Source organism: Hydractinia symbiolongicarpus, chromosome 4 (assembly GCF_029227915.1).
Source record: "Hydractinia symbiolongicarpus strain clone_291-10 chromosome 4, HSymV2.1, whole genome shotgun sequence".
Classification (NCBI taxonomy): Eukaryota; Metazoa; Cnidaria; class Hydrozoa; order Anthoathecata; family Hydractiniidae; genus Hydractinia; species Hydractinia symbiolongicarpus.
In genome coordinates this window covers 1,273,339-1,290,174 of record NC_079878.1, presented here as the reverse complement: position 1 = coordinate 1,290,174, position 16,836 = coordinate 1,273,339, and the positions used below count along the sequence as shown (strand labels likewise).

General features: G+C 35.2%; 3 protein-coding genes across 4 annotated transcripts; 2 read left to right on the top strand and 1 right to left on the bottom strand.

Annotated features, from left to right (window-relative positions):
• The first annotated feature begins 1,331 nt into the window (after positions 1–1,331).
• LOC130640787 (craniofacial development protein 2-like) lies at positions 1,332–5,681 on the top strand. The gene is made up of 2 exons (XM_057447337.1): positions 1,332–1,647; positions 4,663–5,681. Exon 2 carries the CDS (start codon positions 4,762–4,764, stop codon positions 5,290–5,292), a length of 531 nt encoding a protein of 176 aa, XP_057303320.1. The 5' UTR covers positions 1,332–1,647; positions 4,663–4,761; the 3' UTR covers positions 5,293–5,681.
• LOC130640784 (MPN domain-containing protein-like) lies at positions 2,373–12,949 on the top strand. Its single transcript, XM_057447333.1, has 14 exons — positions 2,373–2,561; positions 3,093–3,271; positions 3,955–4,101; positions 8,276–8,377; positions 8,759–9,030; positions 9,128–9,189; positions 9,701–9,764; positions 9,841–9,937; positions 10,446–10,518; positions 10,989–11,068; positions 11,510–11,672; positions 12,092–12,246; positions 12,336–12,428; positions 12,620–12,949. Exons 1-14 carry the CDS (start codon positions 2,390–2,392, stop codon positions 12,707–12,709), a joined length of 1,749 nt encoding a protein of 582 aa, XP_057303316.1. The 5' UTR covers positions 2,373–2,389; the 3' UTR covers positions 12,710–12,949.
• A 320-nt stretch (positions 12,950–13,269) lies between these two features.
• On the bottom strand, positions 13,270–16,797 carry LOC130640786 (E3 ubiquitin-protein ligase NRDP1-like). 2 transcript variants are annotated; one of them, XM_057447335.1, is made up of 2 exons: positions 16,326–16,797; positions 13,270–14,293 (listed from the first exon to the last, which is right to left on the bottom strand). In XM_057447335.1, the coding sequence occupies exon 2, from the start codon at positions 14,276–14,278 to the stop codon at positions 13,376–13,378; it is 903 nt and encodes a 300-aa protein (XP_057303318.1). In that variant the 5' UTR covers positions 14,279–14,293; positions 16,326–16,797; the 3' UTR covers positions 13,270–13,375. The 2 variants fall into 2 exon arrangements, with proteins under 2 accessions (XP_057303318.1, XP_057303319.1); XM_057447336.1 differs by having other exon boundaries at positions 16,421–16,796.
• Between the last annotated feature and the right edge of the window lie 39 nt (positions 16,798–16,836).

Below are 16,836 nucleotides of genomic sequence, written 5' to 3'. Positions count from 1 at the left end.
GCCTCCACTACCCATTCTGTCTTGATCTGCATGGCTGGCCCTTCTACGACATCATCATCAGACAAATTATCCTCGTCCCAATCAAACTCAGTGTTAAGCAACCTCTGATAATGATTCTTCCAAGCTACCCTTTTCTCCTCCTCTGTGCTAGCCAAAACACCTTCATCATTACGTACACACTTCTCACCTACAATATCTTGATTAGTCTTCTTCATTTGCTTTGCTATCTTGAATACCTCATTGCGCTGGTCTTCCCTTCTTAACACATCTGCAAATCTGTTTCTCTCTGCTTCTGATTTTGCCTTATACACTGCTGTACGAGCCCGACGCTTAGCTTCTAAGTAAATATTTTTACTACCACCTGACTTCCACTCTTTCCAATGTTTCCTCTTTTCCTTTATACACTGTTCAACCTCATTATTCCACCACCAGGTCTGTCTATGTCTAGCTGGCCCTTTCGTCCACCCACAGGTATCATCAGAAGCTTCTAGAAGACAATTCTTCAAAGTAGTCCAAGTACTTTCAACATTGTCACTGTCACATTGACTATTGTAGGCTAACTGCTAAACTTTTGCAATAAATTGTCTTGCTACAATCTCTTCCTTCAGCTTCCAGACTTTTCGACGGGGCCTGTACTTTCCCTTGGCTTCTCTGACACTCTTCAAGATAATATCACAAACCAGCAACCTATGCTGGGAAACACACTCTTCCCCCGATATAACTTTCACGTCCTTCACCACTTTCTTGTCTGACTTTCTAACCAAAAAGTAATCTATCTGTGTCTTACAACCACCTGACTCATATGTTATCAGCCTACTCTGTCTCTTACTGAATGATGTGTTGCAAACCACCATGTCTGTTGCCATTCCAAACTCAAGCAATCTCTCCCCTTCCTTATTTCTGCTCCAAAAACCATAGCCTCCATGCACACCTCTATAACCTTCAGATGACTTCCCAACATGACCATTAAAGTCGCCGCCCACCATGACAAGTTCAGTGTCTCCAAACTTTGATGTGACTGCTATTAACTCATCATAAAAGTTATCCTTATCTTCCTCACTGAGTCCACACTGTGGAGCATAAACTGACAGAAAAGTGACAATCCTATTACCTATCAAAAACTTTATCACTATAATACGACTATTAACACGCATAACATCTATTACTTTTTCTACCCACTTCTCTGCAACGAATATGCCAACTCCTCCATATCCATCACTATTACCAATCCAAAAAAGCTTATACCTTGCCCTCCTACCTTCCACAAATCTCACTGAAGCTCCTCTCCACCTAACTTCCTGAACACAACACATATCAACAGATCTACGTTCTAACATTTCAACTACTTCACCTGCTCTATCTCTCAGAGTACCAACATTTACACTAGCCATCCTCAACCTAGTGTTATCTACCTTGTGATGTGATAGCTGGGTAACGGTCTGACGATGCTCACATCTGACATCTGTCCTACCGTGCGTGACACCTTCACTCCTTAGAGTTCCAGCCCCGTTTACACAGTTTGTCTGATTAACTATTCTTACGGCCATTAATAAAGAGTTTTGGCATTGTTTTACAGCTGGATGCCCTTCCTAGCGCCAACCGTTTACAGACCGGACTGGGTGTTTTTTAAAGTGACACCATCACTATGTGGCATTTCATGGGACTTCCACAATCGCCCCTTTAAACTAAGGTATGGTGGAGGACGTTCAACTCCTCTCTTGTCTCTTAAGGAGACCCTTCACCCAGCTAACTCTTTTTTTCCTTTTATTTGTATTGATCAAAACATGTAGTAAAAAGTTTTTTATCTTTATATAAGACGATGTCGTAGAAGATGACGTCTAAGTAGGTTTTATTCAAAAAAACACAAAATGGCAGCTTTTGACGGGAAAGCATGTTTTACATAGAGGAAAATGCGGATTTATATCAATTTGCTTTAATGTTTTAAATTTCACTTAAGGAATGTTAAATTACTAATTCTTGACATATAGTATTAAAAGGATAAGATGACCTTTTTTTTAAAGTGGGAGGTAAGCTTTAATGTATATTTGCATTTAATTTTTATAATTACTAATTACTTTCAAACTGTGTATATATGAAGCAAGATATGTTTTTAATCATAGCAGAGAGGATAATTTAACAACAAAAAGCTTTTCCTTGATGTTTAACATATATTGTTTTAATTTGCCCATACCTTAAACTCTAGTTTTATGTTACCCTGAATTAGATTACCACATGCCAACTTTCTCAAATGTATAAGTGTAATGATAAAAAGTGCCCTTAACAAAATTTTTGTTACCCTTAAGCAAACGTGAGTGTTACATGCACAATGTGTGTTAGTTGACATTAAATATCCGTGATTTAATGTGTTTAGTTTGCATACAAAATATAAATGGAAAAGGCAATATATAGTGAATCATCTTCAGAGACTGAAACTGAAGAAGATGAGGAAAGTGAAGACCAAGAAGATGAAGAAGATACTAAAAAAACAGCTGTTTCAAACAAGGGTAGCAATAAAAGTAAAGTCCAAAACAAGAAATCACCACCAGTGAAATTTCCAACAGGTATTTTATATGTACAAAAAATTTTCCAATGGAAAAGCACTTTTGTAACAATGGAAATTCCTAATTCAATTTTAACATTAGAAAACTAACATTGTGTTGAAAACTTATCACTCGATCACAATATGTCTAAAAGCGCAAATTATTTTTACTTGATTTTTACTTGATTGTAATATCAGAAAGTTATTATTAGTCTAGATTTGTAGTGAACCAGAAAATAAATCTGAATACTTTTATATTTTGTACCATTTTGTAAATTTTATGTTAAAACACCTTAGTCTACAACACGTGGGAATTATTTTTTTATGTGACTACTTTTATTAAGGAGATTTAAATACCACAAAGGAATTTAGAACTTGGGATTGGTTTTATATTTCTTTTATTTCTTTTTAATTTTGAGTTTTCAAAGTGTGTATTATTCTGTGGAATATTGGAGATTAAGGTTTGGGCAAATATATATTGACATTTAAATACCCTGGTCATTAAACTTTCAGATAAGCTTTACTTATTATTTATTGCTTTATGAAATATCAGGTCAAAAAAAGATTTCACCTCCAAAAGTAAAAGAAGAAAAAGAAACCAAGCCAATTTCTGTTAAAAAGAAGCAACCAGGACGAAGCTCTCTTCTCACTGGACGTGGTGTAACAACACAAATGCTCATTGATGAACAAATCTTAGATCCTGGCGAAAAATGTCTGACTATAAATTACCTCGTGAGTATTTTATTTCATTCATTTTAGATGCAGAATTTCAAATTAGTTTTTGTCAAATATCCTTTATAAAACATGTTGCTATGGGTATACCTTGTAACTTTTTAAATCTGAAATATCTTTATCTTCAAATCTGAATAAATATATTTTATTAAAGAACAAGTTCAAAGTCAGCTGTTTGAAACAAGCCTTTCTAATTCACGTTGGCACACAGCAATTGCTGACTCAGATGCTAATGTGTGAACTAGTCAAACAGGGCATATAACATATCACATCAGCAAAAAATGTGAAAAAATTTAGGCACTGGAATTCAAGTTTGCAAGTTGAACATTAAAAACTGCAGAATAAAAAATTTCTATGCGAATGAACACTTTTTCTTTGAAACTCCAGTATTAAAGTTTGAACCAGTCACTGTTTTGGTCATGTTTTCTTCTAAAAATAGAATTTTTACTTAATTCACAACAAAACCATAAATATAGCTAAATATGCATGCTAAATTTATAATAAACTTTAGTACATTCAAATTAACATTGCACAGTTGTACTACAGGTGAGAAACAAGTGTAGTCTTCAACTGCAATTTGTTATATTGGTTTTGTAGTGTAAATTCAAAAAATGATTTAATTTTTCAAGGAAGTTCAATAAGAATTTTTTTACTCCATTATAAAAACTTCTTTTACTTTTTAGGGTAGAAAATTTGTTGGAGATCTCAACACCGATGGAACAATCAAATGTCACAATGCCAATCAAAACTTCAGTTCACCTTCAGCCTGGGCTATGTATTGTAAGAAGCAAGTAAACCCTGACAAAAAATCTGGGTGTGGTTGGGCATCTGTAAGTTTTTGTGTTGTGTTTTTTAGTAAGAGGCCAGCACTAAGAAAGCACAAGAGCTTGCAGAATTAGAAAAATAAACAGTATGGCTAAGTTTAGGCTTTGTGTGCGTGTGTTTAGGTTTTTTGATGTTAGAATATTTCTGTCTTAATCAATCACTTAGAAAAGATGCTGTGTGCAAACCCTATATATTTTTATAATTTTTTTTATTTTAACAAATGGTGAAGGGTCCTTTAAGAGACAAGAGAGGAGTTGAACGTCATACCTTAGTTACCTCCACCATACCTTAGTTTAAAGGGACGATTGTGGAAGTCCCATGAAATGCCACATAGTGATGGTGTCACTTTAAAAAAACACCCAGTCTGGTCTGTGAACGGTTGGCGCTAGGAAGGGCATCCAGCTGTAAAACAATGCCAAAACTCTTTATTAATGGCCGTAAGAGTAGTTTATCAGACAAACTGCGTAAACGGGGCTGGAACTCTAAGGAGTGAAGGTGTCGTGCACTGTAAGACAGATGTCAGGTGTGAGCATCGTCAGACCGTTACCCAGCTATCACATCACAAGGTAGATAACACTAGGTTGAGGATGGCTAGTGTAAATGTTGGTACTCTGAGAGGTAGAGCAGGTGAAGTAGTTGAAATGTTATAACGTAGATCTGTTGATATGTGTTGTGTTCAGGAAGTCAGGTGGAGAGGAGCTTCTGTGAGATTTGTGGACCGTAGGAGGGCAAGGTATAAGCTTTTTTGGATTGGCAATAGTGATGGATATGGAGGAGTTGGCATATTCGTTGCAGAGAAGTGGGTAGAAAAAGTAATAGTTGTTATGCGTGTGAATAGTTGTATTATAGTGATAAAGTTTTTGATAGGCAATAGAATTGTCACTTTTCTGTCAGTTTATGCTCCACAGTGTGGACTCAGTGAGGAAGATAAAGATAAGTTTTATGATGAGTTAATAGCAGTCACATCAAAGTTTGGAGACACTGAACTTGTCATGGTGAGCAGCGACTTTAATGATCATGTTGGGAAGTCATCTGAAGGTTATAGAGGTGTGCATGGAGGCTATGGATTCGGGAGCAGAAATAAGGAAGGGGAGAGATTGCTTGAGTTTGGAATGGCAACGGACATGGTGGTTTGCAACACATCATTCAGTAAGAGACAGAGTAGGCTGATAACATATGAGTCAGGTGGTTTTTAGACACAGATAGATTACTTCCTGGTTAGAAAGTCAGACAAGAAAGTGGTGAAGGACGTGAAAGTTATATCGGGGGAAGAGTGTGTTTCCCAGCATAGGTTGCTGGTTTGTGATATTATCTTGAGGAGTGTTAAAGAAGCCAAGGGAAAGTACAGGCCCCATCGTAAAGTCTGGAAGCTGAAGGAAGAGATTGTAGCAAGACAATTTAGTGCAAAAGTTCAGCAGTTAGCCCACAATGGTCAATGTGATAGTGACAATGTTGAAAGTACTTGGACTACTTTGAAGAATTGTCTTCTAGAAGCTTCTGATGATACCTGTGGGTGGACAAAAGGACCAGCTAGACATAGACAGACCTGGTGGTGGAATAATGAGGTTGACCAGTGTGTAAAGAAAAGAGGAAACTTTGGAAAGAGTGGAAGTCAGGTGGTAGTAAAAATATTTACTTAGAAGCTAAGCGTCGTGCTCGTACAGCAGTGTATAAGGCAAAATCAGAAGCAGAGAGGAACAGATTTGCAGATGTGTTAAGAAGGGAAGACCAGCGCAATGAGGTATTCAAGATAGCAAAGCAAATGAAGAAGACTTACCAAGATGTTGTAGGTAAGAAGTGTATACGTAATGATGAAGGTGTTTTGGCTAGCACAGAGGAGGAGAAAAGGGTAGCTTGGAAGAATCATTATCAGAGGTTGCTTAACACTAAGTTTGATTGGGATGAGGATAATTTGTCTGATGATGATGTTGTAGAAGGGCCAGCTATGCAGATCAAGACAGAATGGGTAGTAGAGGCTATTAGGAAATTGAAGATTGGCAAGGCTGCAGGAGTATCAGGTATTGTTGCAGAGATGGTAAAAGCATCTGGATATATCGGAGTTGAGCTTATTACAAGTCTTCCTAACCAGATTATGAAGGATGGTGCTATTCCGAGTGAGTGGCAGTCGAGTGTAATATTGAATTGTTTCAAGGGAAAGGGTGATTCATTAGAAAGGGGTAACTATAGAGGTTTGAAGTTGGTTGATCAAGTAATGAAAGTTATAGAAAGAGTGATTGATAAGTTACTTAGAGAAAGGGTTGATATAGATAGGATGCAATTTGGTTTTGTTCCAGGGCGTGGCACTACAGATTCAATATTTTTACTCAAACAGCTTCAGGAAAAGTATTTAAGAAAGAGAAAGGATCTCTATTTTGCCTTTGTAGATTTAGAGAAAGCTTTTGATAGAGTGCCACGTAAAGTTATTTGGTGGGGTATGAGAAAATTAGGTGTGGATGAGTGGCTAGTTACCATGGTACAGTCTATTTACAGCAATGCTAGAAGTCGTGTCAGGATTAACGATTCACTTAGTGATGAATTTAGTGTAAATGTTGGTGTACATCAGGGTTCTGTACTTAGTCCTTTGTTGTTTGTTCTAGTCTTAGAAGCGCTGTCGATGGAGTTCAGAACAGGTTGTCCATGGGAGTTATTGTATGCAGATGATTTGGTTCTCATAGCAGAGTCGATGGAAAAATTAGTTGAAAAGTTTGAGAAGTGGAAGAAAGGACTAGAAGAGAAAGGGCTAAAGGTAAACACAGCAAAGTCTAAAGTCATAATTAGTAGCATTGCGGCCAAGTGTGACCTTGTAGTTGGAAAGTGGCCTTGTGGAGTTTGCAGGAAAGGGGTTGGTAGTAACTCAATTTTTTGTCAGACTTCCAAGCATTGGGTACATAAGAAGTGCAGTAGTATTAGTGGAAGGTTAAGAGCTGAGATTCAGTTTGTATGCAAGCGTTGCAAAGGTGAGATTATAGAGAATGAAGTATTTCCAGCTTTAATGATGTACAACAGTGGCTCGTTAGAGATAGTTGAGAACTTCTGTTACTTAGGTGACATGTTGGGCAGTGAAGGGGGTGTTGGAAGAAGTGTTACTTGCAGGATAGGTTCTGCTTGGAAAAGGTTCAGAGAGTTACTTCCTTTGTTGACTAGCAGAGTCTTGTCAATTGAGGTAAAAGGTAGGTTGTATGAGGCCTGTGTAAGAAGTGTTATGTTGTACGGTAGTGAGACATGAGCAGTGAAGCAGGAAGATCTTGACCGTTTAGATAGGAATGATATGAGAATGGTTAGGTGGATGTGTAACTCCAGTCTGAGAGACAAGAGTTCAGATGAGCTAAGAAGCAGGCTAAGTCTCCGTAGAATTAAAGATGTTATCCAGATAAGAAGATTGAATTGGCTGGGGCACTTGGAAAGAATGGAGGAGGATAATTGGGTAAGTAAGTGTAGAGACTTGATAGTTCCTGGGGCAAAGCCCAGAGGCAGACCGAGAAAGATTTGGCAGGAGGTTATAAGGACAGACTTGATACAGAGGAAGTTGAGTTTAGATCTAACACAGTCTAGATCAGATTGGAAGAGGGTCATTAATATACCCCGTCCAACCCATGCTAGCATGGAAAACGGACGTTAAGCCGAGAAAGAAGAAGAAGAAGAAGAAGAAATGCCCAACCCCCAAAAACTTATCTTCACTGTTCATAGAACAACTGATTGAATAGCCTTTGTGTTGTTAGTGCAACAAATCAGCAGCAAAATAACTATTGGAAATAACTTGAATTAACATATGCTGCTAGCTTTAAAAATATGTGCAAAGGTTGCTTAGCTAAACTGTTTATCTGGGAAAGTGAATTTGTTTTATTAAAACATGCAGTTTTGCTAAGAAACAGCATTTTGTAACCTCTGTGCTGCATTTTTGCAATTGAATTCAAATATTTTTATTTATATCTCAATTTAAAATTAGACAAAATATTAGGTCAGATTTTCTGGGACAACGTAGAAAATTTTCAAAATGAACTTGTTAGAAAATATTTCTTCAAATAGATATCATGATTACGGTCTTCCACTTACTATTTCCTTTTTTGAGATAAAAGATAGAAGAAGCACTAGGCGTTGTGCAAAGAAAAGTTTTATTTAGCTAATTTTAGGAGAAGTTTTTTTTTAAACTATCCTTTACTTTAACTACATATCCTTTAGGTGAAATACAAAGGCAGGAAGCTTGACGAATTCAAATCAACATGGTTTAGAAAACAGAAGATAGCACAAGCTGTTGCAGCGTCTTCAGAAAAGGATACTGTGGTATGCCATTTTGCTATGTAACTTTAAAACAAAATCTTTACATTCTTCATACATTCTTGTCAATGCTTTGGTAAGAGAAATGTTTTTAATGTGAAAGCAAAGGTTATTTATGATTTGTATTGGCCACATATAGCAATTGTTTTCAATTTGTTGTAAATGAACGTTGTTGACTGATTAAGTAATGAGAAAAATCGAGGTATGTTTGAAGGATGCCATTACATAAATTAATTTGCTGTGCACTATAAAAAAAGGGTTTTAGGATTTGGTTTAATGTGCCCGTTCGTCAACAAATTTAATATGCTTTTTTAAATGCCATTCAGAAGATGAAAAAAGTCGATAGTTCCTAAATGATTGTTCTGAGTTGTTTTTTATTTCTCAAAGGAGTATACTTCTCCAATGAAAATTGATATCAAAAGTTCCAAACCAACCAGAAGTCCAGCAAAGGGTCGTCTTAAAAGCCCTCTAGTAAAAAGTCCTTCACAAGATCGTGAACTACCATCTGGCTATGTTCCTCCAACTCAAAATTATCTAACCTTTAGTGAAGCATTAAAAGCAGTACAAACTGGAAAACCAGTTAGTACTTTCTCGAGAATGGCTGAAAGAAGTGCTACGCTAAATACAGACACGAAAATGTCTGTGCAAGCCAATTCTCAGTAAGTTTACTATCTTTTGGGGGAAACCCGTGTTATGAGTTGAAATACACACTGCTGTATTAATTGTGGTTAAATTTCATTCTTTTCTGCGTTGTAGAAAACCATCAAGTCCTGGTGGTTATGAATCCAGTACTGTATATCACACATCACAACAAAAAGGTAGAAGAGTGGGTTAAAACATAATTACATAATTAATTCACTAGAATACGACAATAAAGTGAAATAGGATATTTTAATAATGTTATAGGGGAAAGTATTTTTTAATTGATTTTAATTTCTTTTTTCCACATGTTAAACCTTACACAATTTTTTATAGAACCTATTTTTTAAGCATTTTTCGGCTGCACTTAGCACCTTAAAAATTTAAACTTGAAACAAGTTCTTTACTATATAAAAAGTTTGCCTCCAGTTCCTTTTCTCCCCTCTCTTTGTCGAATATAACTAGAAAATAGGATAGCTGTTGATAGCTTTCAAAAAATTCGTCTTGACAGTCACTTGGTTAAAAAAACAAACACAAAAAGAAACGCATGTCTCCTTTTAATGTTTGAAGGCTATCAAAAAATTTGTTATACAGAATCGCTGAACCGATTTCTCGAAATGATACGTTGAGGACGCAGATAAAACAGAGGGCAAAAGCGTTGTTTTGATTTTTAAACCTTTTTTTCTTCAGTTCCAAGAAAAAGAGTTAATCGAACAAGGATATCCGTCAAACATTCGATGATTCAACCAGACAGGTAGTTGTCACTATTAACCGGAAATTTACTAAACTTGTTAAACCGGTACAGTTTTTAACATTAAATGATTTTTAAGCGACCCAACGACACTGGTGGAGTGTGCACAGTTTCAATCTACTGGAAAGATACAACCCTTCTCCATCGCTATTTCAACCAGCGCTCTTTTACTTATCGTAAGTTCACTTAAAATTTTGTGTGTGTAGTTTTTTTTTCTAAGTCTAGAAGGCTAATGTTTATTAATCCACTATTATACACAATTTAAAAATCTAAGCAACCCAAATGCAAGATGGCCAGCAATCTGGAAAACCTGGAAAAGTCATGGGGAAGTGAGAGAATTTAGTTTCTTTTTGTAAAATTCATGGAATTTTATTGTGTAAAACTCAGTTATCAATTATGAACCTTCGTAAAGATGAAATTAAAATGATTTGATTGGTTCGCGGAGCATTTTCATAGGGTTTTATATGACGTCATACTGGAAACCATTTTCTTTTTCATTTTACAATTTTTTTTTGTATAGTTTTGTTCTAATGTTCTCGAATGTTTCACTATTTTCTTATTTCCTTCTGCTCCACGTCTGATTAGTACCCAATCCGTACTATTGACGATTTGGAACCTATGTATGTTTCTTTATGATATGATTTGTTATTTGTTTGTTAATCTGTTCCTTCTTTTTGTATGTAGGACTTTCATTGCCATTTGACAACAGTAGAAGTATCCGGCTATCTTGCTGGTAAATGGGATGCCAGTAGACAGCGTATGTATAGTTAGCTTTAAATTAAAGTATTGCCAGGTGACTGTTATAAGAGCGAAATTCATTATTTCGTAGGAAAAACCTTGTAGAATATAACGTGAAATTTTGTTTCTGGGGTAAATAAAATTTTTGGTTTACTCGTACGCAAACAATTTAGTTTTCCGAAGTAATAATTTCCGAGTATGAGAGAAGATTTTACTGATTCTTGGCGAGTTGGAGAAGCGTCAAATATTTTGCGATTGAAAATTTCTCTGGAGGAAGGAATTTAGCTTAAATTTGCAAAAGTTTCCACAAATAAAGTTCACTGCTTCACACAATGTGCGACTTGCTTCTGCTTTATAGAGGTTTTATACAGAATGACTGTTATTTTGCCTGACCTGAAAAAAATATCCGTTTAGATGTGTCAATGAATACTAATAATTACTTACATTTTGCTACATTAATTTTCCATTTTTTCTGGCTTCTTATAACAGATCTGCGAGTGACGAAAGCTTACCCATGTCGCTATGATGATTCGTTCAAAGAAAAAGATATAGAACAAGTTGAAAATGAGGTGGGTACAACTACAGTTTTTGAAATGTTTTTTGTTTTAGAGAAAGAAAATTTCAAATTTAGTGAAAAGTTCTATGAAAATAGACATTTTTAATGATTGCTGTTGAAAAAAATAATTTGGATCAATTGATCATTTGGAAAGACGTTGAAATAAAGACTTCACCATTCTTTTACATAAAAGCCCTTTAAATCTTTTTTTGCAGAGAAACCTGTTTATATTGTTAAGATCAGATAGGAATTTACGTGTATAGGCACTATTATTAATTTTCAAAACAAGTTAGTTACAGTAGCTATTTTCGCTTTTTTTCGGTGTACGTACACTTTCTTCGACTGGTGTTCTAGTAAAATGAATTAGAAAATTCAGAATGTTCAGAGCTTGTAACATAATTCTCTGATTTTAATACGTTTTTCATGTTGTGTCAAAACTCATTCGTCTGTTTAGATTTACGAGGACATGGAATCAAAAGGTTACGTACTGCTGGGTTGGTATCACAACCATTCTTTTTGTCAACCCGATCCCAGTTTGAATGATATTAAGAGTCAACTAGGATATCAAAAGGCCTTAAAGGATGGACACTACGAACCTTGCGTTGGCTTAATTGTATGTAAGTAAGTTATAAATTCTTTGTTCATTGGCCACGGTCAAACTTTTAACAATTAGAATTTATTTACCCATAGAGGGCAATGTAACCTCCCTGTTCATGACCTTTTAAAGCCACTCGTTAATTATAACATTTCCAGGGGTCCCAGAGGTCATGAAATAATAGAAAAAACAAAAAATATCGGTGATTAAGAGGTTTTATAAATTGGAATACAATTCTGTCAGATGTTATAACTTGATCTGTCAACACCTTACGAATAAAATTGTTTATCTTAAAAAAAGTTGTTGTAAAATTGGCACTCATAAAGTGGTTTAACCTGAGGTCGTTCATTTTATTCTGTCGCCCCTGCGCTGCTCTTCACTTACATAACTTATTTTGTAATTGTATGTGATAAATTTGGCTACCCCATTTTGAATTTTTAGCACCTTATGACTCCTACAAAAAGGAATCGCAATTCAATGCATTTTGGGTACGCGAGCCATCCGAATCGAGTCCGAACCAAATCGGGTTACCGTTATCCGTTCGGTTTACCACGCATCAAGATCAGGTGCTAACGCAAGATCTTATCAATGAAATGGTATGCATTTTTTGTTGAGAGTTCACGTTACTTGTAAGAAGAGCGACGGAATATATACAGAAGGGTAAAGGTCGTATGTATTATTTTAGGTTTCATTGGTCAACTTCTATCGCAACGCATCAGACGTTGTTAAATTTACTGAAATCTGGTCCGCAGATTCATCGTATCTAGACAAGCTAAAGGTGATACGCTTAAATATTTGATAGTTCTAAATTGATATATTTTGCGCGAAGTGGTGTATTACGGCTCCCTTAAAAAATATATTTGATACCCGATTTATTTGTGCAACTCTTAACACATTTCGCTTTGGATATGAAACAGATTTTTAAGTCCTCAGATTTTAAACATGAAGAACAAAATTTTTTTGTTTCAGCACTCCGTTATCCGGAAGTTTCCACAAGATCAAACCGACGGGAGATTTCTTGATTTCATTCATAAGATGTTAATGGCTGCTTGTAGCTGAAAAATTCAACAACCTAAAGAAATGGTACATTTTAAAAGGTGGGTTATGTCCCATGAAGACAGTAAAACTGAGATCTTTTGTGGTGGGATGGCTGTTTTTGACGAGTAATGAAGATGAAGATGAAATTCGAATAAATTTGAATCCAAAAATAACTGATTGTATGCGAAAATACATTTTTGATATATAATTGATATGATATTCACAGAAAAATGCAATAAAAACTAAAAAAATATAAATTGCAAAAAAAAAAAAAAATTCTATCGTTAATATCGTCAATTGAAAACAATGAAGAAACTAGGCATCCTTGTTATGGCTCGGAGAAAATCGGGGATACTTTTTGATTTTTTTTTCTCCCAACCCAAAAGTATCTGTCAATTCCAAAACAGACAGCAGAGAGACTAGGTTTTTTTCTATAAAATTAATCGTAAGTATGCAAATGGTATTTATTCAACAACTTCTGTTACTCTGCATTTTTAGTGAACTTTCTGTATGGAAATTTAAACTAATGAATGCTTAGGAAGAGTCAGGGGGTCAGGTAACGCCAGGGATTTCAAAAACAATTTATCTGTAAAAACCTTTTCAGAACTTCGTTCAATTACATATGGTACTATAATTTTCTAAACTTAAACTTTGTAAAAAAAATATTTTTCCTATGGCAGTACGTCATTAAGGGGATTGTCTGGGGAAGCGTTCACACGTGATTTGTTCCAGCCATCTTTCTAAGGTCCATCTATGATGTTCAGGAAACCAGTTACTAGCATACGCAGTCGCTAACAACATGTGCACGTCTTCAGAATATCCAGCATAGTTGTGGTAATACGTGAACGAACGTTTGATAGCCATAAATATTCTGTTGCGATCTATGCGCGGTGGTTTTGAAAGAAGGTATTTAGCTATCAAACACGACAGTTGTGAGATACTACTTGGAGAATAACCGTAGCTATAGTCGGGATCAAATTCTGGCAAAATAGACGTGTTCAAACTAGTTGTTTCATCGCGCAGATCATTTAATTCAGATTCTAACTCGGTTACATTCACTTTCGATCTCTCAAGAGCTTTTTTTGTGTGATTGAGTTCAAGTTCTAAAGCTGCTATTTTACGTGATAACATATCGATAGAAACGAGATCCCCTATCGATGTTCCTGATGTCACGATCTCATTTTCGATTGCGGAACACGTAATACAGTGGTCTGCTAAATCGCAATATCGAACTTTAACTTTGCACGCAATACATTCTACTTGTCGATACTCGCAAATTTCAAGGTGGGTTTCGAGTCTTTCGAGGCGCACAACTAATTTGCAACCTGAATCTTTATTGTCGCACCACACTGGTAACGAACGAACGATATTTCGTAACGAAATGTTAGGTATCAGATCGTATCGAGATGTATACGCACGGCAAACAGGACACGATTCTGTATCGGGTTTTGCAAGCCAAATCGATAAGCACGCATGACAAAACGAGTGACCACACATTGTCACGACAGACTGCTTCATAACGCCTGCGCAAATGTTACACACCAAATTCTGGTCGACATTCGTTACGAAATTATTGATGTTGTACCCCATGTTGTTTAGCGTGGACTAAAATGACAAATAAAATTGATCACGCATGCACATCCCCAGGTTATTCTGGCCCTAAATTAATAAATCGTTTTTTTTTTCTTTTCTAACACCACGACGGCGAAAAAGAAAAATACATTTTACGAAGGCTGCATTAAACAGTGAATGACATTTTATGGTGAGTGTACAAGGCAAAGATGGCGGGTGTGGTGTTTCGTCGTGCCGGTATAAAAAGAGAGACAAAAAGCCCCGGGGTTCGTGGTCGCCCTAACCCGTTATTACCTGCAGACTGATTACGGGATACAAAATAACCAGATATATAATTTGACGCTTGCTTCTAAATTTTAATTGAAATGCTATCAAAATAATCAAAAAGGCAAAATGCCCTGAGAACGAGGTTGTTAATTTTGTAAAAACAAAAAAGGATAATAAAAAGGATAGGAAGATTCTAGTAGCAATAGATAAATACAAATTAATTATATCAAACCTAAGAATCACAAGAGTACGAAGTTTTGGAATAATAAAGTAAACCACTAATCAACGCTTGAGTTTTTTGTATGCCCATCGTTTGGTAAACAACAAGGCATCCGGAAAAATTAAAAAACGCCCAGGGCATTTATTTCCGGATTTTTAACAGCGCAACGAGATCAGTTTCCAACTTTGTTTTGAATTTTTAATATCGTGTAAAAAAGCCATTATAAGTTATCGTCGTCATCAAAGAGAACGCCTTTAATTTTTGTTTACAAAACTGCTGACACTGCTACAACACCACATGTAACTCAAAAAAATCTCTCGCATGCAAAAAAACACGAGAAGATATTTGTACTATATCTACCAACTTTAGCAACGCATAATTCATATCATTCATACTGTTTCAAATTTCCGCCACGCCTAAAATTTCCAACTTTCATCTTCAATTTGAACCACGTGTTGATTTTAATAGGAAATCCTATTCTTTTTCTTAAAAAAAATATTTTTCATTAAAGAAAAACTTGCCTTTTTTCAGTACTATTGAAGGTGTGAAAAAATGTAAAAAAGGTATTCAAAATTATTCACATTCCACAACTTTACCACCCTTTCATTAGGGCGGAGTAGGGCGTTTTTAGGGCGTAGGTGCATAAGATATTTAAACAGGATGTTTCTTGAGTACTTTAAAATTTGTTTTATGCAATAATCACCTTTTCATGATTTGAAAAATGCCAACCTCATGCCTAGGCTTCTTAGGTTTTTTTTTACATCAAGACGGAATCTGAAGCAGACCTCCTCTGGCATAGAGGCACCGTTATATTTAACAAAGAATGAAGAAAGCTAAAAATGTTTTTGGATATATAACTACATAGAAATTCTTCTTCAGTTTCTATATCGATATTAAAAATGAAAAAGCCTGGTAAGGAGTGGGAACAATACGGTATCTACAAATGAAATGTGATGAAAGTTACCGATGTCTCATTAACTACTAACGTAAGACGTAAAATGTTAAGGATTTTTTAACTAAATTTTTTGTTTCATTGGAAATGGTCACACGTACGTATGAAGTTATATCGTATTTGTAAAAAATTCGTTTATAATTAAGCTTTAAAATCTTATTTATAGCCTTAAAAGCTTTTTGTTTTTAGCATTCCATTACAACAAGAGATGTTACTAACTTTTTTATTAGAAATTTAAGATTGAGAACTAAAAATTATATTTATTTACTTAACAAAAAAGTCAATACTAACGCATTCATTGAATTTTTATTTATACTTTGTAGAATTACGAAAAACAAGATATCGATATTACTGCATACAACCAAACTCGTTTCCAGGGCTCCATTTTTTTATAAAATAATAGCATTTGTTCTTTGGCCAGAGAAAACATTGGTGTAACTTTGGGAATTTTTTTCTACGCATATGCTAAAGCCGATGCGCATATAATGTGCATTAAATTCTTATTTACTACGCACAAGAGATAATAGCTTTAACTAATACAGTAATAATAGGTTCTTGACAAAAAAAAACAACAATATTCACAGTGCTAAAAAATTTGTAACCAAAAATTACAAACAATAACGAACCTTTATTTGTAGTTCATAAGAAAATTGGAAATATCTTCTCACGTGTAGTAAAAAACAGACAACATACAGGGAAATAAAAAACCATGAGCACTTACATCCGTGTGTCCTTTTAAATCCCAGCCGTCAACATCAACAACAAAACATAATTTAAGATATTAAACAAATTTAACTAATAACCATGTAATTATGCAATCATTTAAGCGTGGCAATCAATTTAATTACAAGTCTTTCGAAACATAAATTATGATAAATTAATTTTCAGGTTAAAAAATGTTAAGATACTTCATTGAATATAAATCTCCTTCCCATTGCTTTGACTTGTTCTCCTTCCTAAAGTATCCCAATATAATAACCTTGTTAAGGTTAGAACTCTGTGGAGGAGTTTATGACATCACTAATTACAACTCCCCGTGTTAGCTATGAAGGTCGTATGAAATATCTAAACTGGTTATATTTTTATAGCCATCCATTTTACGACTGTTTTTATTATTTTAGAAGATATAAAAGCAAA

Excerpts from the sequence above, each read along its gene's own strand:
- LOC130640786 (XM_057447335.1), bottom strand. The coding sequence starts at position 14,278 with ATGGGGTACAACATCAATAATTTCGTAACGAATGTCGACCAGAATTTG.
- LOC130640784 (XM_057447333.1), top strand. The coding sequence starts at position 2,390 with ATGGAAAAGGCAATATATAGTGAATCATCTTCAGAGACTGAAACTGAA. Across the intron at positions 9,190-9,700 it reads TCACACATCACAACAAAAAG|TTCCAAGAAAAAGAGTTAAT; the intron begins GTAGAAGAGTGG and ends TTTTTTCTTCAG. Across the intron at positions 9,765-9,840 it reads TCGATGATTCAACCAGACAG|CGACCCAACGACACTGGTGG; the intron begins GTAGTTGTCACT and ends ATGATTTTTAAG.
- LOC130640787 (XM_057447337.1), top strand. The coding sequence starts at position 4,762 with ATGTGTTGTGTTCAGGAAGTCAGGTGGAGAGGAGCTTCTGTGAGATTT.